Source organism: Limanda limanda, chromosome 23, assembly GCF_963576545.1.
Source record: "Limanda limanda chromosome 23, fLimLim1.1, whole genome shotgun sequence".
NCBI lineage: Eukaryota > Metazoa > Chordata > Actinopteri > Pleuronectiformes > Pleuronectidae > Limanda > Limanda limanda.
Genome location: NC_083658.1, coordinates 2,896,618 through 2,922,526, shown reverse-complemented (window position 1 = coordinate 2,922,526; position 25,909 = coordinate 2,896,618). Strand labels below are relative to the sequence as shown.

General features: G+C 43.5%; 5 protein-coding genes across 6 annotated transcripts in view; 2 read left to right on the top strand and 3 right to left on the bottom strand.

Moving 5' to 3' along the window:
- The window catches only part of nid2a (nidogen 2a (osteonidogen)), a 29,710-nt gene extending 27,295 nt beyond the window's left edge, over positions 1-2,415 (top strand). The window contains exons 39-42 of the mRNA XM_061067158.1: positions 324-481; positions 610-733; positions 859-971; positions 2,335-2,415. Of these exons, the coding sequence (XP_060923141.1) occupies positions 324-481; positions 610-733; positions 859-971; positions 2,335-2,345 (406 nt within the window). The 3' untranslated portion in view covers positions 2,346-2,415. The remainder of the gene's footprint in view (positions 1-323; positions 482-609; positions 734-858; positions 972-2,334) is intronic.
- A 629-nt stretch (positions 2,416-3,044) lies between these two features.
- rtraf (RNA transcription, translation and transport factor) lies at positions 3,045-5,820 on the bottom strand. Its single transcript, XM_061066912.1, has 8 exons — positions 5,674-5,820; positions 4,906-5,030; positions 4,612-4,711; positions 4,263-4,343; positions 4,082-4,170; positions 3,804-3,872; positions 3,653-3,701; positions 3,045-3,534 (listed from the first exon to the last, which is right to left on the bottom strand). The coding sequence occupies exons 1-8, from the start codon at positions 5,732-5,734 to the stop codon at positions 3,380-3,382; spliced, it is 729 nt and encodes a 242-aa protein (XP_060922895.1). The 5' UTR covers positions 5,735-5,820; the 3' UTR covers positions 3,045-3,379.
- Positions 5,821-7,334: 1,514 nt separating this feature from the next.
- Positions 7,335-8,752, bottom strand: sap18 (Sin3A-associated protein). Its single transcript, XM_061067011.1, has 4 exons — positions 8,575-8,752; positions 7,924-8,033; positions 7,705-7,827; positions 7,335-7,622 (listed from the first exon to the last, which is right to left on the bottom strand). The coding sequence occupies exons 1-4, from the start codon at positions 8,644-8,646 to the stop codon at positions 7,466-7,468; spliced, it is 462 nt and encodes a 153-aa protein (XP_060922994.1). The 5' UTR covers positions 8,647-8,752; the 3' UTR covers positions 7,335-7,465.
- A 7,849-nt stretch (positions 8,753-16,601) lies between these two features.
- Positions 16,602-18,552, top strand: LOC132996672 (gap junction alpha-3 protein-like). Of its 2 annotated transcripts, XM_061067003.1 has the most exons (4): positions 16,602-16,670; positions 16,742-17,295; positions 17,694-17,967; positions 18,046-18,552. In XM_061067003.1, the coding sequence occupies exons 1-4, from the start codon at positions 16,602-16,604 to the stop codon at positions 18,550-18,552; spliced, it is 1,404 nt and encodes a 467-aa protein (XP_060922986.1). The 2 variants fall into 2 exon arrangements, with proteins under 2 accessions (XP_060922986.1, XP_060922985.1); XM_061067002.1 differs by having other exon boundaries at positions 17,694-18,552.
- Positions 18,553-22,343: 3,791 nt separating this feature from the next.
- hpxb (hemopexin b) lies at positions 22,344-25,703 on the bottom strand. The gene is made up of 10 exons (XM_061067265.1): positions 25,597-25,703; positions 25,060-25,085; positions 24,857-24,943; positions 24,595-24,752; positions 24,353-24,506; positions 23,887-24,099; positions 23,702-23,794; positions 23,009-23,139; positions 22,789-22,936; positions 22,344-22,710 (listed from the first exon to the last, which is right to left on the bottom strand). The coding sequence occupies exons 1-10, from the start codon at positions 25,659-25,661 to the stop codon at positions 22,484-22,486; spliced, it is 1,302 nt and encodes a 433-aa protein (XP_060923248.1). The 5' UTR covers positions 25,662-25,703; the 3' UTR covers positions 22,344-22,483.
- Positions 25,704-25,909: the final 206 nt, after the last annotated feature.

Genomic DNA, 25,909 nt, shown 5'->3' with positions numbered 1-25,909 from the left:
CCCCCCCCCGAAACAGCTGTGGAAGAGCTGAGGTCAGAGGTCGCACGTTGCTCAGCGTAACCTGACCGTGACCTCATCAACGTGAGACAGCTGCTCCCCCGAGCCCTGTGCTCTGGTGCTCTTGTGTACCCACTTGTGTGCGAGCGGCTGAACGCAGGCTGGTGGGTGGTTTTCCTCCCGTCTCCTCATATTAGCCAGATCCCAGCAACAAGAACCCGTCAGAGCAGCGGCGCAGACGGGGTCAGACTCAACCCGGGATGATGTCGAACATATACAAACCGGTACATTGTGAAATCTGAACCTCTTCTCCGTGTCTCCTGCAGAACTCTGTACTGGACAGACTGGAACCGAGAGGCTCCGAAGATCGAGAGCGGCTCAGTGGACGGTCAGAACCGCCGGGTGGTGGTGTCCGACGGGATCGGTCTGCCCAACGCTCTCACATACGACTCCTCATCCGGACAAGTCTGCTGGGCCGACGCAGGTTGGTTCACAGCTGCTCTGGAAACGGCGTTCGATCCGTCCAGATGCAGGTCTTCGATGACTTTGAATGTGTTGAGCTGCGGGAGGGAGCCTCACACAGTGTTGACCCCGTGCTGCTCCTGCTTTCAGGTACCAAGCGTTTGGAGTGCATCTCTCCAGACGGCTCAGGACGCAGAGTGATCCACTCCAACCTCAACTACCCCTTCAGCTTGGTTTACTACAGGAACCACTTCTACTACTCCGACTGGAGGAGGTAGCCATCTTGATTCTGTGTTGATGTGAACCACGACAGATCCTAATGAACATGAAGCCGCTCTGTCTGAACCGTGCTCGTCCTCACTGCCTCTCTCTCTCTCTCTCCCTCCCTCCCTCTCTCAGGGACGGTGTGATCGCAGTGAGCAAGGACAGCAGTCAGTTCACAGACGAGTACCTGCCCGACCAGCGCTCACACCTCTACGGCATCGCCATAGCAACTAACGGCTGTCTATCAGGTGAGATGTGTGTGTGTGTTGTGTCAACAGAGGCACTTTGTCAGGTGTTTGATTTAATACGGAAACACACAATCCCTGCGTTTCAATTACGTGCCGTCTGTCAGACGTGTCTCTCACACACACACACACACACACACACACACACACACACACACACACACACACACACACACACACACACACACACACACAGACAGACACACACAGACAGTGAGCTCATCGGTGTGTGTGTCACCTCATCAGTCATCACACACCAGATGTCACCTTTACAGCAACACAGTGTTTACACCACAGGAAACAGTGAGAGAAATCACAGTGCAGGAGAGTGTTGTGTTCAAGCACGATAGACACGCAGGAAATATGAACTTCTCAGCTTGTCGGTGTTTACACAGGATGCTTTCAGGCCATTTCCCACACAAACACAATAGTCAAAGAAAATATATATGAAGTTAGAAAAATACATGTTGAGGTCACAGGGTCACAATCGAGTTTCTACAGATTCATATGTTTGTTTTCGGTGATTTGCAGATTTTCAGCGAGGCAGGATGAGAGTCGACGTCGATTTAGCAGTTTGTGTTTGTCCCAGCTCACGTCTCTTCCTCTTTGTGTGTCTGCGGTGACTCCACACACGCTCAATGAAAGAGAACAATGATCATAAAGCTGTGTGCGACCCTCGACTTGCGACCCAGCGAGACCAGAACACAATGATTACACAGCTGCCGCCCTCTACCTGTGTTTTGTGTGTTTGTCCTGTTTGATGTGGTGACGTGCAGACGGAGTCCTTTTAAAGCCGAAGCGTTAAAACACTTTTAAAGTACAAAGTCGTGCTCTAAACACAGGATAATCCTCAAGGCCGCCCCCCCCCCCCCTCGGCAGATGTCAAAGTGTCGCACTTCTGACGGGTGTGAAACCTGCTCACGACGGACTCAGACCTTTCACAGAAGTTTGTCCGTTTGTTCGATGACGGTCGTGTCTGCGTGTTCTCAGACGTAATAACAGCCGGGCCGCTTCAAAGCTGTGGACGTGTGGTGTAATTCTGACCATGATGACAGTTGTGAGACACACTTGTTAGGCAGGTTGTAAGAGGCTTAAAAGCTGTTATTGTTCAACACACACACACACAGACACACACACACACACACACACACACACACGCTCCTCTCTGAGATAACTGAGAAGCGAAGCCCTGCACTTAAGCAGCGTCTGTTTGTTCTGTCATTAGGCCGCTGCAGCCGTAAAGCTTTCATCCTTTCACGTTCGGATTCACACAGGAGACAAGTAGAGCTTTTCCCGCTTGGTCTCCACCTGGAGCCTCACGCTGCGTCCACTCTGTGCTCTAAACGTGCGAGCGGTGTTTTCACAGGGAGCCACTAACGACGGACCGGCGGGCGCAGGACTCTTCTGGTGCTAAACTTCTGGGGGTTGATTCCTGAACACACCTCAGCTCTCCAGGTTCCCTCGGAGGAAAAGGGGAGACGCGTCTTCCCGTTGGCAGATTGAACGTCGGAGCAAATTTACAACCCCCCCCCCCCCCCTCAACGTACCCCCGACCCTAAAGATATAACCCCAAAATAAGTGTTTTGTAAATTTGTTTTATACCTCATTTTTTAGTTTGTTTTTCTTCTACTGTATTTTTTTACGTGACTTGTTTTGTTCCATCGATAAAAAGCTACACAACGATGAAATCGGATTTGTAATGTATGAGTTTGTTCTGTTCTTCAGCGTCGGCTTCTGGTCACAGTGGTTTTTAAAACAGATTAAAAAACTGTGTGAGATTAATGAGAATTAGCTTTTTTGCTATCAAACTCAACAAAAATATAAACCATGAGTGAGTGAATCATATTCTATAATCTGAGTATCTGTAATAATCTGTTTGCCAGGATCAGGACACAACACTCTCTCTGCACTACTTATCTGTACTTCACACCTTTTCTTGTGTTTCTACAAAAGTACTGTTACTACTTCCACAAAATCTATCTTTTTATAAGATGTGATATTTATAACAATAAAAATGTGATTTGGTGCTTGACGTTGTACTGTGAGGATTTCGAACAGGAAGCTCAAGACACAAAGTGCGTTCAAATGGATTTTACTTTTATACAGCGTCAGTGAAAACCGTCTCAAAACAAAATTTACTTCCATCTGAAGAATAGTTTTTTTTCAAATATTTCTGAGGTTAGCATTGATTTGTGGGAAGTTACAGCAGCTGGAGGAGGATCAGAAGGTTTGACCTAAAGAAATTAACCATTGAACTCAGTGTGTTTTACACAGCGCGTCTTCAAGACAGCGTCTGAAAAGCCTTAGCTCCAAATCCCCAAAAATAGAGAAAACAAACTGTCCAAAAAAAACCCCTTTCTCATAACCAATTTAAACTGCCCTTCCTCTAACGTCCCTCTTCCTCCTGGCTCTCATCGGCCCACCTTGCCCAGCCGGTGGTCGGTCTTGGGGTCGGCGATGATGGCCTGCACGGCCACGATGGCCTCGTTGATCTTGGTCTGAAGCTCCCGCAGCTCCTCGATGTGCAGGAGGCGCAGGATCTGAGCCGCTTCGTTCAAGGTCGCGTCTGAGGAGCCAGAGCGTGTTTTTACTTTCCCACCACCTCATGTCAACACACCCAAAACAAACCCGCTTTCCCCCCCGGTGTACGTTTTATGTCACGACGTGGAAAATGAAGCGCTCACCTCCAGTGTCGAAACCCAAGGTGTGTTTATCTAAAGTCACTGGAATTCCCTGGAACAAGAGGAAAACAAACGTGAGTGAGGACGCAGTCAACGGTCATTCTCATTAATAATGTAAAAGGTACAAACAGAAATGTGGACATGTTAAAGTGACCTCTCGGCTCTTGCTGGCTTTAGCGATGGCTTCTGGGGAAAGTCTCTCTTGGATCAGAATACGAATGGCCTGAGAGGAAATGAAGCATTCATTAAGTCTTTGGGTTACAAACCTCATCGAAGAAACAATACAAAGACTATTAGTGACTTTTAAAGGGGAAAACAAATAATCAGATTCAGTATAAAGTCATAATATTTTGACCGTTCTAGTGTATAATGCTGGATTCATGTGAATTATTAAAGTTATAAAGTACGAAGCAGCGTGGTCCGCTCTCTCACCTTGAGCATAACCAGGTAGTCGTCATGCCGCTGGATTTTGAGGATGTTGGACAGAGCCGTCACTCCTGCTTTGAAATCTGGTGAATTAACTGAAAAAAGAAAACCGATCATGTTTCTAACGAGGAGGAGGAGGAGGAGGAGGGAGGGAGGATGTGAGGTGCGATGAAGAGTTTGTGATTACTGTCGAGGTTGACCAGCGGGTCGATGGGTACGTCGCTGTTACTGGAGGCTGCCAGCGGCTGACAGTTCTTATACTTCTCCACTGGGGACACGTGATAGAAACACAGATACAGGTTAGTCATCTTCAGAAATTTAATCTTTGGCTTGCAAGAGTTTCAATTTCTGTAAAAGTTTCCAAAAACAATGATGTGCAGCAGAGAAAAGTCGTGGTGAGATGGAACGAGCAGGAACCATTCCTTGACCAACAGCTACATGTAGTGGCCCTCATGGGTATTGCAGCGGATACTGCTCTGTTCTTCTGAATGAACCAAACAGCTCCTAACGAAGCCCAGCTTGTGTTTGTCTCTCACCGTTGTCTCCATACTCGTAGCGCACGGCCAGGCCCAGCAGCCAGTCCAGAGCCTCGTGCTTCTCCTGAGCCCCGAACGGACAGTTGACGTCCTGCAGGTACTGAACACAAACACATCATTCAAGTTCTGGTGGCAGCCATCACAAGATTCCTGATTAGAACACAGCTCATGTCAGATTTGAAGCGTCTCTGCGACTTTGGCCCAGAGTGTGTGTGTGTGTGAGTGTGTGTGTGTGTGTGTGTGTTAGTGTTAGTGTGTGTGTGCCGTGCAACAGGCTGCAGCTGCTGGTGTCACCTTCTGGAAGGCCGAGGGCCAGTCGGAGCCGGGGATGTTCCTCAGGTTCCCCCGGTCCTCGATCTTGTAGTGTCGGATCTTCTGGTCCTCCAGCCACACGATGCAGTTCCTGTACTGAGTCTCATCTGAGCACAGACCACAGATCAAAGACACTCCATCAAAGGACAGTGATGCAGGAGGATGTGTGTGTGTGTGCAGCAGCATGTGGACATATTCAAGTAAACGTATCCATGTCAATAGACTGTTATAAGTATTTATAGGTTATAGTATAAGTATATAGGCAGGTACTGTATGCAAAATGAATGTAAAAGTGTAAAATGCGATGTGCTCCAAATATGTATGAATGGGTATAAATACCACTAACAACATAGTATAACTGTGTAGAGATGTGTATATAAAGTTGTAAATTAACGGTAGTTTACAACAAATGTGTAAATGGGTGAATTTGCACAATAAGATGCAAACATGTGGGATCATATAGATTCATATGATATAGAATGTGCATCGTGACAGTAACATAGAAAACAGTGCATGGAACTACACACAATGTTAACAACTCAATTCTAAACAGCCAACTTCTAAATAGACGTTTAAAGGCAGGACACGTTAGCTCCACGTTAGCATCACACAAGCTCCACGTTAGCTCCACGTTAGCATCACGTTAGCATCACGTTAGCATCACATTAGCATCACGCTAGCTCCACGTTAGCTCCACGTTAGCTCCACGTTAGCATGACACAAGCGGCTCCAGCAGGAGACGCTTCCCACCTGAGAAGTCGCAGCCTGCGGGGTTGTGATAGTCCAGAGCTGTGAGCTTCCTCCGGAACATTTCTGCGGTGGTTAACCGCAAACTACCGCGTTGTGTGTCCCGCAGCACGTTAGCTTTAGCTACTTCCTCCTGCTAGCTGTCAGCGTGGAACTACGCGTGCGCGGCCTGCAGTTTCCTGTTGGGACTGTCAAAGTAAAAAATCACTATGTAACTATATTATAGATTATACTACATTATGCAACATTATACTTAAGTATACTACGGACATAAATACATCATACTATATTCATGTTACATTATCCTACATTAATCACACATTATACTGCATCATATTCTATTTTTCATCATACTAAATTCATACATTATAATTTACACATATATATAGATCCTATGACAAATCCTCCCCATTGTAGAATGTACCGAGAAGTGAACTCTCTTCACTAAACCACAGAATCATTCTCTTATTTGTATGATTTAAAGTCCTATTTTATTTTAATATTTTTTTTTTTTAGTGTCAACACAACAGTTTCACAAACTTTATTATTCCCTGGTTATCACAATCATTTTAAATACCCAAAACTGTTAGTATGTTGCAATAAACAAAATTAGAAAATGTTTTTAATAAATGAAAGTGCATCAGCAGTTACAAATATCTTTCTGTAAACTGTTAAGACAAATCACAACATGTTCAGATGAGTCACTGCCTTTGTTATTTTTACAAATATGTTTATTGGGTTTTTTATATATTGACATAACAATAAAGCAACACTCAGTACAACATTGGTCTAGACAGTCTATACATACTTACAACTCACATTCACCCAATCAGTGCAATGACAACAAGATAAAGAGCCTCTAGCCAAGGACACCATTCGAGAGCACTGAAGCCACTGTAGAGCTGGAAAAGTGAAGATATGGAGTCCAAATGTTCATAAACCGTCCCTCTGAAGAGTGAAGCAGACAGGTCAGGTACTCAAGGGGAAAACATTCCATAATTATCTTGTGCCAGTTCGATTTAGTGGGGGGTTTGTCGCTTATCCAAGACAAAAAGATATTCTTCCTTGCTGCATATGTGAGAATATTATAGTCGGGCAGCGTTGGCATCCACAATAGTACATGACTGGTGTAACCCAGGATTAAGGAAAGAGGGTCCATGTGCAACACCACACCAAATAATTTTTCCAAATCTTGCAACACACCCATCCAATATGCTTGTATTTTAGGACATGACCAGACACAATGAGTATAGGTGCCCACTGAGATTTTAAATTTTTAACATGCAGGTGAGAGTTGAGTTCATTTTATGTCTTTTGTTAGGAGAGATTTGTAAACGGTGCACAATCTTAAATTGCAGCAATTATTTTAATATTTGATTTAAATTGCATTATTTTAAATAGTTGATTCAAAAAAATCTATCATTTCAACGTAAAAGTAGCAATATATGAATACATTTATATGTATACTTGCAATATCTTATATGTATCATATTGTATATTATTCTGAATGTATACCTATATAAAATGTAATTACACCTCCATCTTTATATAGTTATATTTAGTCTAGTAAATTAGATAGAGGCTCAGAGTTGATTACATTAATGTTTCTGCCCTAATTAACTTCCGTTCAGACACTTTAAATCATCTCAGGCAATCACACAGACTTTGGAAAAAACTTTTATTACACGTCACAATTTACAAAATGATGCAAAAATCAGTCAAGACGATGAGAAAGAGAAAACTATAATGATGGGAATTAGGTGTGTTGCTTGCGTGTGTGTGTGTTTGTGTGTTTTTAGAATGGCCTCATGCGTGTGTTAAGGGGCGGGGCTCTGTTCGGGGGTGTGATAGCGATGTCCAGGTAGTCCCCGATCCGGAAGTGTTGAGACTGCAGTGTCATGGAGTCATCCGCTCCCTTCCTGCCCGATAGAGTACTGCCGATGTCTTTCAACCTAACAGAGAGAGAGGTTTTAATAAACAGCACGTGGAGATGTATCATCCTGCTCCATGAACCTTCTGAAGTGTGCTACTAACTTGTATAGTTTCCCTCTGGTGTCGGGGAAGACTATAGCGAAGCTGAAATGAGTTCCCTTCTTCCTGGCCTCTGGATACACTTCCTTCACCAGGCAGGTCAGCTCCTTCAGAGTCGCATCCATCCTGAAGCACAGAGAATCACATACATTCACGTGTTGCCTCAAGAAATCGACTGAATTCATTCCACAGTAAAGAGGAGCGCCCCGCCTGCAGCCTCACCAGGTGTAGATCTGCAGTTCACTGGAGGGAACGTTGCCTCGAGAGAACTCATCTGGTCTGTGGTGTCGGCCGCTGTTGGTGGTGAACACTCGCAGCAGAAGAGGGCAGGTCTGAAACAAGCAGCAGATACCAAACGGGGTTTAAAAATGCATCGCCAGCAGCATTGCATAGAACTGTTGTAAAGAAACGTGCACAGGATGATTTCCAGAGCAGGTAGAAAACACCAGTTTGTGGATAATATATAACGACAAATTGTGCAGAGTCACAAATGGAGGTTTTCTGGTTTCAAATCGAACAAGACAACAGACTTTTTTAGTTTGGTTTACTTTGACAAACAAACCTAAACATCTTTCATTTTTAACAAACGGACTGTTGTCTGATGGACAGATGACTGTGGTTAGCAACACGTTAGCACGCTAGCACTGCTTAACTGCAGATAACTTATTTTTATCCAGGTTCCATCCACCTTTGTTCTCTACATCTTAAAACAACTTAAAGTCGATACTGATGTTGATCTATCAACGTGGTTAAGTTTAATGGATCAGCTCCAGTCGTAAAGCGGTTAGCATGGAGCGGTTAGCATGAAGCTGTTAGCATGGCTCCCGGACCACGTTAGCTTGTTGCTAACGCAGCTAACGAGCGACCTCTGACCTTCTCCCGGTCGATGGGCTTCTCCGGCTCCTTCTTGATTTCCTCCTGTGTGATCCGCGACTCCAGAGCCATCGCTGTTGTTCCTGATTCCCTGTCGAAGATCGAGTATCGATCACTTGCAACGTCTTGTTTCCTTTGAGGCAGCCAACAGCGACGCACCGCTAATACACAGGAGACTTCCGTTTCCGGTTTTAATTTGTATGATGTAGTTTTCGCCCCCTGCTGCTGTGGAGTGTTAACGCATCGTTTCACAATCAAATTATTTCAAGCGATTACCAACAAACCAAATAAATAAATAACAAATACTAATGGATTTATTCATTCATTTTATGTTGATAATTATGTATTTTTGCACTTTTTGTACACACACATAAATAGATACATTATTAATGGAACTAATACAGTTTAGTACTGTGAAGGAAATTCACAAAAATGACAAAACAAAACATGAGTTACTATTATTTTAGCCTTAAGGACTTCATCAGAATCTCCAACACCCTGTGGTAAAGTGAGGAAGTTTTTTTTTTGCACCCACACTTCAGCAAACAGTTGGAGAAGCTGGTCGGTTCAAATAAAATTAGAACAAAGAGGAATTTAAATCTCGTTGCTTTGTTTCATTTAGAGGCCCGCACTTTGGAAATGACTGCTCTAGTCTGTTCGTTATAGAGATAGCTCGATAGCCTGAAATAACCAGGTAACTCCAAGCTCTGCGGGCGTGGCTCAGCTGTCAGTCTTCACTGTCAGTCTCCTCTTTGCTCTTTTATTGATTAGCCAGAAACTACGAGGAGTCAGCACCGGCCACACTACTCCGGGAGGAACATCGCTGGTTCAGAAGAGGCAAGATGGCAGAGAGGCAAAGGCAGCAGCGAGAGAGGAGTCAGCTAATAGGCAGATTTTGGTAAGTAAATCATACATTTATTTCTTGTGTGCGGGGCAATTAGCCACCAAGCTAGCTAACGAATGGCAGCAATGGTGTTAGATACATGTGAGTTAGCTTAATTTAGTGCGTTGGAAGTTTCTTTGGGGGCTAAGGGCTAGCTTAGAGTCTAGCTTAGCGGTTTTGCCGCGAATTTTTTCAAATGGCACCGCCGCAGGGATGTTTCTGGAAAACTGATTTTGGGAAATAGTTCTCTCTGTAAACTTGTTGAAATTTCCTCTCTTATAACAGGCACTTGTGATTTCACTGTTTTTTTGTGTAATTCCAGGGGAAGGAGCAGCAGTCCAAGCTCAAAGACCTTGAGAGAGAGCGAGACCGTTTTAAAGCTGAGGAGATGACTCGAATGGAGAGAAAAATCGAACACACCAGGGACGGCATGCGTAGAGAGATGGAATCTATGTACAACCGGAATGTTCAGGCTGTCAATGTACGGAAAAGATATGTGAATGTTGTTCATATACATTATTTATTTGCTCCTCAGGATATCTTCAAGAATCATTCAATGTATATTCCCATTCATAGGCATTGAATCAGAACCAGATATCCAAGCTTGAAACCTCAGCCGACTCTGTTCACTCGCAGACACAAATCATCCAAAAGCTGGAGCAGCAGCTGAAGAAGCAGGTCAGTGGCGCAGGGAGCGGATTTAAACTTCTGCCGCCACCGGAAGCATTTCACCGCCATAATTTAAATTTTCCCTCGCAAAGTTTAACTGACTGCCGGGACGCTTCCAGTGGCTTTATTAAAGGCATAACGCAGAACCATTTTAACGACGTCAGGGACCATAGAAAAGCGCTATATAAATACAAAACCTTTACCCATTTGTCTCCTCAGATGATGAACTTCACCATGCTACAGGAGATGGTAAGTGGAGACTGCATCAGTGTGTTGAATATTGGAATTCAACAGATTCGTTAACTTTTTCTGATTTTAAAGGTGGTCAAGCTGGTGACGAGGGTCGATGCCGTCGAGGTACAGAAATATTATAACACAAAATGTGAGGATATTATTTTAATATTTCTTTCTTTTCAGAGTTTTGGCCAACCCTGGCACTGGACCTACTGGTTCATGGGCGGCATGGATCTCGTTAAGAATATTGTGGTTGTGGTGGTTGGAGGGGTCCTCTTGAACAAAATTATAGGGCCAATAAACCCCACACCTGGAGTAAAGGCCAAACCTGCAACAGAAATAAATCCTAAACCTTAAATCTAAACATCTTGTCAGCTTCATTTCAAAGTCTCAGTCAAGCCAGAGACTTTGAAATTGAAAGACGAAAAGACTGATTGGTAAGTATCCTATACAGTGAAGTCATGTGATAACACAAAATGCTCAAAGTATTTCTCTCCAGGATAAAATGTGGGAATTCCTGGAATAATTCCCCATTTTTAGACAGAGGGCGAACTGATTATGTCTGACATGTATTTCATGTTGTGCAAAGTATTCTGAGGGTGTAATGAAAAGCTCTTGTTTTGCCACCAAGGAGCTCTTCGTCACGAATATCGGTAAATAAATCATACGTCTGCTCTCATTATACATCCTGCTATAAGTTCGTGAAACACTCCAAGACACAGGACCAAACTAATTCGTATGTCTTTTGCTATGAGTGCCACAGTCCTGATCTTCGTGTGTGCATGGCGATAAGCCACCAAGCTAGCTAACTAATGGCAGCAATGGTGTTAGCTTAATTTAGTTAGTTGAAAGTTTGTTTAGCGGGGGGGGGGGGGATTGAATGACGAGAAAATACCGGGCCCCATAATAGATCTGTCCCAGCCAATTCGCCCACAGTTTGAATGTGTAGCTTTAGCTAACTAACTGCCGCAATAATTTCGTATTTCCCTCGCAAACTTAACTTACTGCCTTGAAATTTCCATCTATGACACTGGAGGGCCCGACATAAAAAAAACAATAACTCAAATAAACAAACTGAAAATAAGTTCAAAAACTGAAACACAACCATCGTGGGTCTTCTTCAGGTCTTGTTAGGAAAGTGTAAAACAAAAATATTTCTATCTGAGCTGTGAGGTCCTTCCACTACAACGTCCAAGGCAAGAGTGAGTGAGCAGACTGAGGGCTCCTCTATTTATAGGCTGCCTCTCACAGACTCCGCCCCCTTGTCTATTCCAATGTGATCCTTAAATTCTATAACTGTGAATAAAAATAAACGTATCATTCATGATACCGTGTATCTATGAATATGTTATATAATATTGGACTTAAATTATATATTTATAAATAAATCATGTTGTTGTTACTACTTCTTGACGTCTACGAAGTCTTTTTTTATAACAACTTTGATTTTATGCGAATTTCTTATAGATAAACTGATTGTTTTAACTTACATATTAAATAACATATTTATTTCCTTAGTGTTTATTGGAGTTTTGTGATCCATCATGTTGTTATAACTATTTCTAAACATCCACGAATTGTCTTTTTTTCAATAGTCTTTGTGAGTTTCTTTCTTGTTCTTGAGAGTAAATCAATATATATATATATATATATATATGTGTGTGTGAGTCAGGTTTAGGCAATAATAGAGTAGGTTTATGTTTAGGCTCGGGTAGAAAATGATTAGGATTAGGTCCCTAGTCCACGTCCAGGATTCTAGACCCACTGTACACTCTATGAATTTGGTCTCCTGGGTGCTGAATATTATCTTCATTCTAATTAAATGCCCCGTGTTGTTTCGGAGTCATGAAATATTCACAAAATTGTTGAATTTATTTTAACATTCAGGCCAATTGGTTCTTTCGTGTTTAGGAGGAAGATCCATCTTGTCTCCATTTTGTTTCGTTCTATATCGGTCCAAGACAAATTATATTGGAGGCCTGCTACTCTGAGTGAGTGTGGTCCATGTAATATGAAGTGTTTGACTAGAGGAGTATTTGTGTTTTTCTTGTAACTCAAATTATACCTGTGTTGTACCATTCTTGTGGCAATGGAATTTGTTGTTTCTCCTACATACTGTTTAACACATTTTTCACAGAATATTAAATACACTCAATTGGACGTCTGTGGTGTGAAATGCTGTGAAATGCTGAAATCGATCTTGGTGTGTGCTTCTGACGAATTTAAGTTTACAAAACCCTTGTAATAACATATTATTTTTGTTGTGATGCATTGGTGTGAGTGTTGCCTTAACTAGCAAGTATTTTAAGTTTGTATTCCTCCTGTAAGCCGTTACTTGGAATCTGTCCAGTAATCCTTGATCTTGTATCATTGTTTGAAAATTGTTCTTAAGTTTGTTGTTCATTCCTCCACTCATAGTAGAGAATGTTGTAATAAGAGGAATCATTTCTCTATCTTTTTGTGTTTTTTTGTTCTTTAGAGTTTTTTAAACAGTGTCTTAAAAATGATCTTGAATATCCCCTATTTCGTAGAGCACTAAACAGTATTTTGACTGCTGCGTTGAAATCTGAATTGCGTGTACATATCCTGTGTAAACTCACCAGCTGTGACTGTATAAGTCCCCTGCAGGTGTATCACGGATTAAAGCTCTTTTAAAGAGCAGTGCACTAGGTACAAGATGTTACTGAAGATTTTCCCTTTATTGATGAGTCCCAGATGTTTTTTTTCCTTTAAATGTATCTAATACTCGGTGGTTATTAATCAGTGAAAACATTTATCAGTTGTTTAGTCAGCCATTAGTTTATAATAAGTATATTACACGTGTCAAAGACGCCACTCTTCCTCTTCTTCATTCGTCCATGTCCATCCTCTTGTGTTTAAGGGGTGATGGTGGTCGGAGGGAAAGGAAATCTTACCGCTTATCCTGAAGACGCAGAATAAGACAAACCAGAATTTACTTATCTCAACCTGAGGTCGCAGCCACAAGGTGGACGACACACACGAGGGAACCACGTCCCAAAGACTCAAAACTATTCAAGGCTGCAAAAACGTGGAATAAATGTTGAGTGAAATGCAGCCAAGAGACATTTTCTATGATACTTGAATTGTTGAGATGATGTCAACAACTGAAAAGTGTATTTTCACACAAAGCTTTTGCCTTGTTGTTGATTCTAACTCTTGTCAGTGGAGCTGTAAGAGTACATTGATGAAGAGGATCAGGGGCAAAAACATGGTTTATATTTCGTGTGTCTGATCAACGTTACATTAGATGTTTGGAAAAGTTGAAAGTTATGTTATGTGGTTTGCTGCTGTGTACTGATCTCTAGTGGTGACCAGCAGTGATAACAGTAACAGAAATGTGTCACTGGAGTGAACCCCCCCCCAACCCTAACCCTGAGTACAGCAGCTTCTGCCCACACGTGCACTCTCACAAGCACATACACCCACCCACCCCCCTCGTGCGCCCCCTGCACGGGGACACAGTGACAGAGGGATCGGTCCCTCGCCCCCACCCCCCCTCCCTTTTTTTTTAGACTAGACTAAACCCTCTACTTTTTGCCCTCTCTCTCTCCCTCCCTCTCTCTCTCTCTCTCTCTCTCTCTCTCTCTCTCTCTCTCCCTCTCTCTCTCTCTCTCCTCTCTCACACTAATCTCACCCACTCCTCACTTTTAGTCGCCTGGAGCCCACGGGTGGGAGTTAAAAAAGAGACAGAAGAGAGAAAGAAGGAGAGAAGAAGAGGAGGAAGAGAAGTGGAGGGAGCCGTGGTCCAGAGGAGGAGAGGGGTAAGAGGCAGCAGCATCATCAGGAGGAGGAGGAGGAGGAGGAGGAGGAGGAGGAGGAGGAGGAGGAGGAGGAGGAGGAGGAGGAGGATGGAGTGATGAGGGAGGGAAGAGGAGGGATTATCATCCTTCCACCTGCTGTATTATCAGCACCTCACATGATGCGTCCTGACCCCGTGGGAAAAAAGGAGGACAGGAGGCCACTAATAGGCTGATGAAGTAGGCTGCGTCGAATATCTGACTTTAATGAACCGTTTTTGGACTTGAGACTTTTCTGTCATTTAAAACACATTTTAAACAGAAACAGTCATTCAAACACTGTTGATTGGTTTTACAAGCTTTTCTACAAGTTTGCTACTTGATACGTTACAACCTGAGGTGTTTCAGATGAGTTAGATAGGTACTTGCCTTAACATTGCTACCTTTAAATAAAAATAACAAATTTATCTGCATGTAGTATTTTTTCACTGGGAAAAATGAGGTATCTCAACAGCCTAAATACTTTTTCTACCACTCACACTATTTATATTTTACTACATGAAGTGTATAATGTTTATAAAGTGCATATTTACATGTTAAAAGTTGCCATTCATATTAAAAACTGAATAGACAGTAATAGAAATGTTTAATCTTGCATCATTATATATTTATACAACTGTCAATGTAGTGAATGCATGTTGTTTTTTACATTGGACAACTTGATTCTCTTATACTTTCCATCACTGCACAGTATACACAGATTCTTCTACCTCATTTATTAATATCTTATTTAAAGAAATGATTTAAAGCAGCATTACACACGTTTTTATATGTTCATGCTACTTCATGCACCTTCATACACAACCTTTACTCACTTTATATGCACTTTAATCCAATGTGTACACTCCCGGTGTTCCTGTGTGCATTTGGACATTCAGCATCATAAAGTCACCACTGGCCGTGTTCACATGAGGTATGTGAGCTCACCCTGGTTAATGTAACTGATTTATAATATAAATGGATGTGATTCAGTTCACATGAACACTGCTCCACTCTTTTCACATCTTACAAAGTGTTCGGGTGCAAGCGTCCGGCCGCACGTGAACTATTTGGTGCATTTTAGCACAAAGACCTCTGATCCATCAGAAGCACCGGCCGGCCAGGACAACATCCATCTGGCAGCTTCTCTATTGTCTGTGGTGACAGACGGTATTTCATCACGTCAACACATCATGTATATGTACACACGCCACTGCAACGCTACATCCAAGCGTCAGTTTCATGGTTTATTGGTGTTTTCCTGTGGTTAGCTGAGCTGTAGGATTGTAGGATTTTCTTTTTAAGTTTCTGTGTAAACTGCTTTGGCAAAGATGCTTTACAATATTTAACGAGGTGTGTTACTGTATAAACGGGTCAAGAGCAGCTGCATTAGACCTTGATGGAATTTCACTCTTTGGTTTTATTATTGTGCTTCTGGGAACTGGTATTTTTTTATAACATGCGTATGCTCTTGTTTTGAGGGCAGTTTGGTGGCTGAGGATCAGTCTGCGCTACTGTAACTGTGAGTGTGTATGTCTCTCTCTGTGTGTGTGTGTGTGTGTGTGTGTGTGTGTTTGTGTGTGTGTGTGTGTGTGTGTGTGTGTGTGTGTGTGTATCAGTTGATCCCAGGCAAACATTTGCCCTCCTCAGCATTCCTGGGATGTGATGAGTCCAGCATTTGACCGGCACAACCTGTTATCCACTCATTCACTTCCCACAGATCACAAACCATTGTGTCCACAGCCAGCCGGCCCTGCAGAGCACACACACACACACACACACACACACACACACACACACACACATGCACGTCTGCATGTAAATGTACACATATAAATTCCGTACAGGCTCATATCAATCTCTCCTTATGTGCATTATCAAGTCAAAAATCTGTTCACCAGCAACAGACCACACCCCAAATATTTGTGATTTAAAGGTTTGAATGGAAATTGATAAGTTGTGGAGGTTCTGCCTCAGGAGTCAGCACCTTGAACTAAACAGGCAAGATGTGAGAGGTGTTCACCAAACTGAACCAGACGGGATGAGGGAGGGAAGAGAGGATGAAGGGATGAGATATATTGTTCTCTTCATTTCATTAAAGTTTTAGTTGAACTGAAACACAAGTCTGGTTGTGTTGGACCATAACTTAAAACATAAACAATCAGAGTATTTTAGAGGATTAATTAACAGCACTGAGATAAGATTAATATACGTAACCTTTGAATATAAATGAGAATATTCCCTGATCTCTCTCTTCCAGATATTGATTTTCTTCTGATCTCTGGTCGATGGATTTATCACTGACGATACAAGAATATTTTGGTAAATCTGTAAATCTTTGTTATGCTCTGAGTTCAGTGCAGGTCTTTGTTGTGGACTTGTTGGAATCTATCAAACTGTTGCGTCTCTCCTCTCTCTCTGCAGGCTAGAACCTCGAGTGAAGAATGGGTGACTGGAGCTTTCTAGGGCGGCTGCTGGAGAACGCTCAGGAACACTCCACTGTGATCGGAAAGGTGACTGACGGTCAAACGTGATGAAAACAAACTGAGTGAGCTGAATCTTAACCTTGGTCTCTCCCACCCAGGTTTGGCTGACCGTCCTCTTTATCTTCCGCATCCTGGTGCTGGGGGCAGCAGCAGAAGAGGTGTGGGGAGACGAGCAGTCCGACTTCACCTGTAACACGCAGCAGCCCGGTTGCGAGAACGTCTGCTATGACGAGGCCTTCCCCATCTCCCACATCCGCTTCTGGGTGCTGCAGATCATCTTCGTGTCCACGCCCACGCTCATCTACCTGGGGCACGTGCTGCACATCGTCCGCATGGAGGAGAAGAGGAGGGAGAGGGAGGAGGAGGTCAGGAAGGCCGGACAACACCAGGAGGACCATGACAACCTCTATCACAACGGAGTGGGTGACGGAGGAGGTGGGAAGAAGGAGAAGCCGCCGATTCGTGATGAGCACGGGAAGATCAGGATCCGCGGGGCGTTACTCAGGACATACATCTTCAACATCATCTTCAAAACTCTGTTTGAGGTGGGCTTCATCCTGGGACAGTACTTCCTGTACGGCTTCCACCTGAGGCCGCTCTACAAATGTGGGCGCTGGCCCTGCCCCAACACTGTGGACTGCTTCATCTCCAGGTGAGAGGAGTTGATCACAGGACATCTGACCCTTGTGTTAAGGTCAATGTTGGGGTCATGCATTTACTCAGGATAGTTAAGGTCTGGGTATGAAGCCAATCTGTCAGTGAGTGTCTTCACTAAAACTATTTAAAACTCCGGAGAATCTCCTGACATTCTCCTGAGCGGCTTAATGTGAGAAAGCAAATGTCCAAGAGAGACAGAGCCTCTGGAGAGGATACTGAAAATGAAAAATAAAACAATATCTGAAACTGTTAAGAACTAATCAGTCTCATCCTACCTCGCCCGCTGCTCCACCCCTCACCTGTCGGCTCTTATCTCAAATTAAAACAGATAACCTCTGTTATACAGTTTCCTGTCACCTGTGAGTTTAATCTGTTTTTTTTTTCTCCTCCGAGGCCGACCGAGAAGACCATCTTCATCATCTTCATGCTGGTGGTCGCCTGTGTCTCTCTGCTGCTCAACCTGCTGGAGATCTACCACCTGGGCTGGAAGAAGGTCAAGCAGGGTGTCACCAACGAGTTTGTGACCGACAGCGAGTCGCTGCTGCTGTGTGCGGCCCGGCGCAGAGACGCACAGAGGATTCCTGAGCAGACCTCGCCATCCGCGCTCAACTGTTTGTCGGCGTATGCCAGTGTGAGCGCGGCGGGGGGCGGAGACGCTGAGGGAGGAGCCTACAGTCCAACAGAAGAAGCCTCCAGAGGTTTGAGCCCTAACATGGCCGCCGAATCGTTGCCGGCAGAGCTCAAGATGGATGGCGCCCCGTTCCACCCAGACGACTTCCTGCTGGAGAGGCTGCCCACTTCCTTTTATGGCAATGGAGACACAGCGAGCGTTGGAAGCCGCGGGCAGCTGAGGGCGATGGAGCAGAACTGGAGCAACACGGCACTGGAGCTGCAGAATCGGAATGGAAAAGACTCCTTCTACCCTCCTCCTCCTCCGTCTCCTCCCACCTCGGCCTCCCCCTCCCCTCAGGAGGAGATGACCCCACTGGCTCCTCAAGAGGTGCAACGCTCCATGTGTCCAACGCTTCCTCGTAATACCCCTCTGTACCCCCTCATGGTGGAGGAGAGGGCGTTGGATGAGGAAAACACCGCCGCCACAGCACCTTGGATGGTCCCGCACGACGACTTCACCGTGGTTACCAGGGCGGAGATGCATCAGCCTCCATGTGCTGCGGCGACAGACATTCGGAAGCCAAGTCGGGCCGGCAGGGGCAGCTGCGTCCGAGCTCGCCCGGATGACCTGGCAGTGTAGCTGCAACACACACGTGCACAACCGTACACACACGCCTGAAAAACCCACAGCTCATATGCAGTTTTTCCTCATGAAACTCCACAAGCACATCCTCCAGAAGAAAACTGACGCTCTGAGGCAGATGTTGAGAAGCAGCCGGAGTCGGCTGCTCGTCTCTATCTCAGAATTAACAAGCAGAGGAAGGAGTTTGGCCAGATTACAGCGACACATCTGTAAACTCACTGTTCTGGCCACACTCCTTCTAACACACACACACACACACACACTCACACACACACACACACTCTTTGTAAAGGAGTTGCAGGAAGGTACAGGCCCATGAAATGGGAATCACAGACACACACACTCACAGTACATATATATAAATTTCTATATATATATATATAAAACCAGTATAAAGGTGATGAAGATAGGTTTGGAAGCGGAGAGGCAGCGATATTCTTTCATTTTCACCTTTTTACTTTTATCTCTTTGCGGCGACACCACACGAGAGGTTTGCACTTTTGTTTCTTTGTTTCTTTTTTCTTTTTGTTGCGTGACGGTGGAGCTGTGTGTTTGTCCAACTGTGTGTTTGTGTGCACAGCGTTTACCCGGCCTGTCATTTCAATGAAGAGAGGGAAGCTCCGACTGAAGCTGTCCCACCCTGAGACATAGTCCTTAGGCTTCCCAGGCTGTGTGTGTGTGTGTGTGTGTGTGTGTGTGTGTGTGTGTGTGTGTGTGTGTGTGTGTGTGTGTGTGTGTGTGTGTGTGTGTGTGTGTGTGTGTGTGTGTGTGTACCTTCAGTTGTTTCCGTGTTTACTAGATGACATCTCTGCAGTTATATCAGGGTTAACTATGCAAAGTTTATAAATATGTAAATATATAATGATTAAAGTATTAATAGATGCAACAGGATATATAACTAAACTACATATGTTTAAAAAAAAGTTGTGATCAAGCTGCAATTCAGAAAGATTTGACTCAGAAATCCAAAGATGCTTCAGCGTTTCCTCCCATTGGCTCCACTGGTCACTTTATACAAAAATCCAATGTTGGAAGAGTTGATGCAAATCCAGAAATCTAAAGTAATGAAGCGTTGCAACTTGAACAGAGCACAACGATCAGTTCAGCTTCTTTCTGGTGCTTGTGTTTGCAGTGTGTTGCAGAAGTGTCGAGCTCTCCTCGGTGCAGGCGGACTCCAAGTTATATACTTATAGAGCTGTAGAATGAACAGTAGCTTTTAGAGCCTTTTCAAAACCAGAGCAGTATGATCTACCAAAGTGATTTTATTCTTCTGTTAGTTCTTTACTGATATCCCACATCAAATGTTCATTTCCCTGTTCTTTAATTCCTGCCAAAAAGAAAGAAAAAACATATTTTTTATCAAAAATGGCCGATATAAATTCAGTTGTGTTGCAGCAACTTCCCAACAGCGTTTACACAAAGCATCTGCTGATCCATGAACTTCTTTCTGCATCAGAACCTTTGACACTGAGATCATTGGCCCCTCAAGGTGTAGTTCTACAAATCTGACTTGTTTCCTTAGTTTTAATGTTGTCATGAATGCAACCCCTTCTACACACCTTCATAAACATGAGTTAATAAAGTATTATTATAAAGTATTTATATATATATATCTTTATATATACATTTTTGAAGATCTGACCCCTGAACCCTAACAATAATGGCTCCAGCCCCGAGATCAGTTTTACAACATTTTCATGAATCTACTGTGAAGAGAGAATTCCACAAAAAGACATTACCTTGAACTTTGTCTCTAAACCAATTTTTCTTTATTTTTATTGCTGAATATATTTCAGAATCTTGTTGTTCCGAGCTGTTCCTATTACCTTTAAAATGTAGATAACGATTTGCACATTTAGATAGTTAGGGGCGTTGTTATGAAGATGTGAAGATATAAATAGAAAAGACAAAATAACAAGTAGAGTCCCAGGAGGGAGGATATGAAGGATTTTAACATATTTGTGTTTTTTCATGGGAATAATACGATGGGATTGACACTTGGAATGGACAAGACAGTTTTCTGTACTGAAAATGGTTTGGGAGACTTAAACACTTTGGAATACAGATGTTTTGTGGTGGGATTTTTTTACAAACTGGGACAAGCCCCCCCGCTGTTACTCCCACTGTAGAAAAAGTGTCTTTGAAGAGAAGTGCCTTGCGTCGGAACCTTATGTGAAAGAACATGTTGATGTAAATGTTAATTTACCTCAGATGTTTACAGAACTGTTACTGAATAAACTTTTTGTATCACACTGGTTTTCTGTCATGGTTCGTGTTTTCTTTGAGGAGGTATAAACCCAAACACTCGATCCTGTGGGGACTGGATTGTAGAATGTGATGACACTGGAACTGTTTGAAGAATAGATTCACTACAGTTAACTTTCATCTCTCAACTCTGTTTGCTGTGGAAGAAGAGCTTTGTTCTCCACTTGGGAAAGAACTCAAGAAAATGCATCAAAAGGTTAAAAACTATCGTATGTGTTGGGATCAAACAAAGCTCCACTCATTAATAATACTTGTTAGCTGTGAGAGTACGATGAGAACTGTCCATACTGTCTGCTATGCATGTGTGCACGTGCACTGGTGTTTCTTTGTGCACTTGCATGTGTGTTTTGTGTGTGTGTGTGTCCATGGCCTCGCCCATCAGGCTGTGCTGAGGCCAGCTCTTCTTTTATGTCTGCTCAATGTCCCGGGGATTTTGGTTGAACAAAACCTCTCCAGGGAGTGAAAAGGCCTTGAATGCCGACTAATACCGTCCCGACCTCTGGACTCCTGCACGCCGGGCGCACTCGTCTGTATGGTCCAACGTGACGGCTTGTGAAAGTACTGTATATTATACTAATGAGAGGGAACAGGACTCACTCAGTAAAGCAACTGGCACCAAGGCCAGATTTGGAGTGTTATGTAATTCACATCAATATATACAGCCTCATAGATTTAAATTGAATAAATATTTTTTTATCAAGATCCATAAATGATAAGGAAATCGAACCTGAATGAAGACACAAGCTCCCAGTAACACTCTGAGATATCCAGAGGGAACATGGACGTGTTTAGATGTATTTTGTGATGAACGCTTTGTTTTTATTGACAGGAAATGTGTCTGTGACTCTGTTGTGGCTCAGCTGTTGAAAATTACTCCATTTCCACGAAGCCTTTTTAGTTTATTCAACCCTTTTCTTGCAGGAAATAAAGTTTCAGCCACCGGCAGTTTTTCTAAATTGGGGCCAACATCTCAGAGATTCAAGTTTGGAGACTTTTACTGAGCTTGCATGGAACTTTCATTGCAGCTAGTTTAAGGCAGGTTCCTTTGCTTATGCATTAAATGCAAAATACCAACTTGGATTTCACCACATAAGGTATATATGCAGATTTACATTTTGAAATGATACTTCATCTCGTTACAGGGCTCGTATTGGTTTTACAGGGAATCTGATTCGGCCCTTATCACATTCATTTGAGCAGTAGGCCATCTAGTGGCCAAAACTCTGGAACTATTTTGTGAACCTCCCTGGGGTCTTTGTTCGGTTTTCAATGAGTTAAAGAAACGAACCAGAAAAAAATCATCTTTTATAGAAAATGTCTTATCAATCTCCAAATCTGATTTAAGCTTCTTTTCATCGGCTTCCAGTAAATTTTAGAAACCCTTTAATTGTTTCTATATTTCTTTTTAAATGTTAACTATTGTTTAGCTTCAGTTTTACCACTTTAATGTGTAAAGCACCTTGTTACTGTGTGTTTAAAGCTGTTAAATAAAGTTTATATTAACTACAACTGACAGATTCAGAGTCTTTCCACATTTTATTCGTCAAACCATCCAGTTAGAAGCGAAATGATTCCATTCCCCAGATTTTGATGATGATAGTGTGGACGTCAGCATGTGATGCAAACACTGTCCCCCTGTTTTGTTAGGTAAGATCCCTGCCTCCTATTTCTGACACCCCATCATCTCTGGGGTGATATCCTCAGCCACAGGAGCCATTCTGCCCATAGCCAGTAACATGGGGCTGTCATAGTGGTAATACTGGGAGCCCTTGAAAACATCAACTCCGTTTGGACCACACAAAGCAGCATCGAGGTCGGATAAAGGCAAGGGGAGCCTGTCGGTCACCACCCTGGGCGTGGCGGTGAGGTCGACGTCAAGCATTTCTCGTCCTGTCGAAAGTAAAATGAGATGTTTGTTAATCACATGCAGGCAAACATCAAACTTATTTACAGTTGAATTTCTCTGACCTTGGATGATGTAGACCTTGTGGTCGTCGGGACAGAGGAAAGCAGCGTCCACGCGTCCTTCGATGCCCAGCTCCTCCTTCAGGGATTTGGGGTAGCCTTCGACCAGGGTGTAGTGAGCTCCTGCTTTATAGATGTAAACCTCCTCGTCCTGCAGGGGGGACAAAAAGGACAGTCAACACCTTTCTGGAGACAGCACGAGGGGGGACAGAGGCAGATCTACCTTAATCATGTAGAGTTTGTCAGTGTAGGAGAAGACGGCATCCACCCCGTTGGTCACTTGACTCCACGACCTGGTGATGGGGAAGCCGTGCAGCCCGTCACGCCGAGTGTCCAGACGCATGTAGTCTGGGCCTGAGCACAGTGGGGACAATGTGGACAATAAAGCTTATTTTCAAAATAAAGCTCTGCATCTCCCACTTTTGTTTTGTAAAATTTGGACAATAAAGTTTTAAAAAACGTTACAAAGTGCAAAAAAAGGTACATGGGCGTGTCTAAATGGGCTTGGTCCTGGTATGCATGGGCGTGGTTTGTGGTGGGTGTCGGCTTGATTTCATTTCCTGTTTGTTGGAGGAAGTGGAGACACATCGTCCATCTTTATTTTGAGTCTATGGAAACAATCATCTTGTGGCTCCTGTTTGTACAAGCTGCTCTCACACAGTGTCTATGGTAAGAACAGGCAGCAGGTGCTTAGCTTAGCTTAGCTTAGCTTAGCTTAGCTTAGCTTAGCTTAGCTTAGCTTAGCTTAGCTTAGCTTAGCCTAGCAGCGATACACTGAGAAACAGCTGTTCCATCACCACCGACTAGGAGCAGCCAGGTCCATCACTCTTTTTATTTCCCTGGAAACATTTCCAGTGTCGTTTTCACTATTTCCTTTTGCTAAAGTTACTAAAAATGGCGCTTAGGTGAATCATACCTGCAAACAAATATTTTTTCCCCGTGGCGTCAGTGGTGATGGCGTCTAATTTGATCTCACTGCATTTAGGGACTTTGGAATCTCCTCCGTGTCCTGCAGTGAAAAACAGAGAGGACACATTTATAAAGTAAATACTTGAATCTAAAGGATGTAGGATTTGAACCAGACGTCTTTCCCTGACTCACCGAAGTTGTCACAGGTCATGAAGTAGTTGCGGGCGTCTTTGGGGTACTTGCCCCTCACCTCTCCGGTCACCGGGTCGAACCTGGTGAAGTTGTGCCCGTTGAAGCAGTAGTAGTGCTCCATCCAGCGTAGAGCCGAGGTGCAGACGGGCAGATGGGACCACGACTTGGTCTTCACCCTCTTCGTGTCAATGTCGTACACGTGCACATCGTGTCCTGTGAGGAGAGAGAGAGGCTTTCAATCATCTCCACCACTTGTTCATTCATCTACTGTAACTATATCAAAGGATTTGATCATAACGGATGATGTTGGGCTTCGTTCAGCAACATCTTCTGCAGACTTCAACCGATTTAAACCATTCAAACATGGAAATGTTCAGGACATTAAATCCCTCAACCTTTAGGTGTGTTCTCTTTCTCAAACACTGAGATTTCTCTGCCATAATAATTAATCTGAGGGCAAACACACCCTTGAAGAACAGAACTGAGTCAGCCATGCACTCTCCGGTGGGACACTCCACAGCAGCGTCCAGGTGAGAGGGGACTCCTGGGAAGTCCTCCTGGATCTCCTTCGGATAACCCTCCTCCAGAGTGTGGTTGTAGAAGCTGAACACTTTGTCATCCTGGAGATTAGAAAAGAAACATATGTCTCTCCATCTGATCTTTGTTTTTCTTTAACAGACTTGCACTCAATTCCTCTGAGGGTCGTACCAGGAAGAAATAGATGTGATCATGGTCCTCTGGGTTCTTTATGTTGTGCATGCGGAACGCGGCGTCAACATGGCCGATGTGATGGACGTCGTCCAACTCCTTGAAGGACTCGTTGGAGAGCTGAGCCGGACCACGGAAACCCTTCCACAGGTAGGCGCCTGAGAGAGACTTCTATTGTTATACTTTTTATAAACAGTACAAAAGGTTATTTGATAAAGAGGCTGATACACTGAGGGTGTTCAAGCTTAAATTTAAGATTCACCTTTAAAGAAGAAATGGCTTCCTTTCTCGTCAGGAGTGGCAGCATCGAACTCGATCCCTTCACACCGGTCTGGAACAGCAGCTCCATCTTTATTCCACAATTAGAATGAATACAACTTAAATAACCACTAATGCTCATGAAATGATGGTTTCACAAAATGTGTGAGGCTTGTTGCCGAGATAAATGTGCATTTAAAAACCCACCGTCAGCGGCTGAATCGTGTGGAGGCCTGTGAAGGAGCAAAAAGATCAGAGTCACTTTTCATTTTCCAAAGTCCTGCAGTCAGAGAACAGGGGAACAACCAGTGATTCAGGAAACATGACAACTCAGCTTCTCTTGTGTTTGTTCAACTGATCCACAGATTGAACTTTGAACCAGCAAACAGAGTTTTCAAACTACTGGTCAGTGACTTGAACATTTACTTTACATTCTGCACTGGTTTCAAACTGATAAGAGACGATACAGAGCAGGGATGTTAACCCTAACCCTAATCCACCAAAAACAAAAGCCACCAAAAAGATTATGTCTTGACAAAACATCTCTTTATTAACATGTATGTTCATCAGTTTATTTATATGTGTGTTTGTTGCTGTTTTACAGAACAGGAAAATATGTGAGAAACTTAAAAACTAAATCCAACGAGAAATTGTGTCAAACATCAAACATCATGCAGGAAGCCTTCCGGTCTAAATGACATATCGTGAGTGATAATTAATTCAAGTAAGATGATTAATACTCACGCTGGGGCTCCGCTGACGGAGGCCAGTGCCAAACCCAGAAGCAGAAATCTGGTGAACAGGTTCATGTTGTGGTCCTGATGAGTCACTGTGGAGAAGTAGCTGTGCAGCAGCTGGATCTGCACTTTTATACTGAAGTGTGTGTGTGTTAACATGTTAGGTAACTCCGTGTCTGTTTGTGTAGATGATGATGGGGCTGCCGGGAATTGTGTTGTTGCAAAAACAGGGGATTTCATGATGAGTCAGAATCATTCGTTGCAATTTACCCATCTGATGATATCTTTATTTTATAAAAGTGGAAATTTCATGTGCAGCT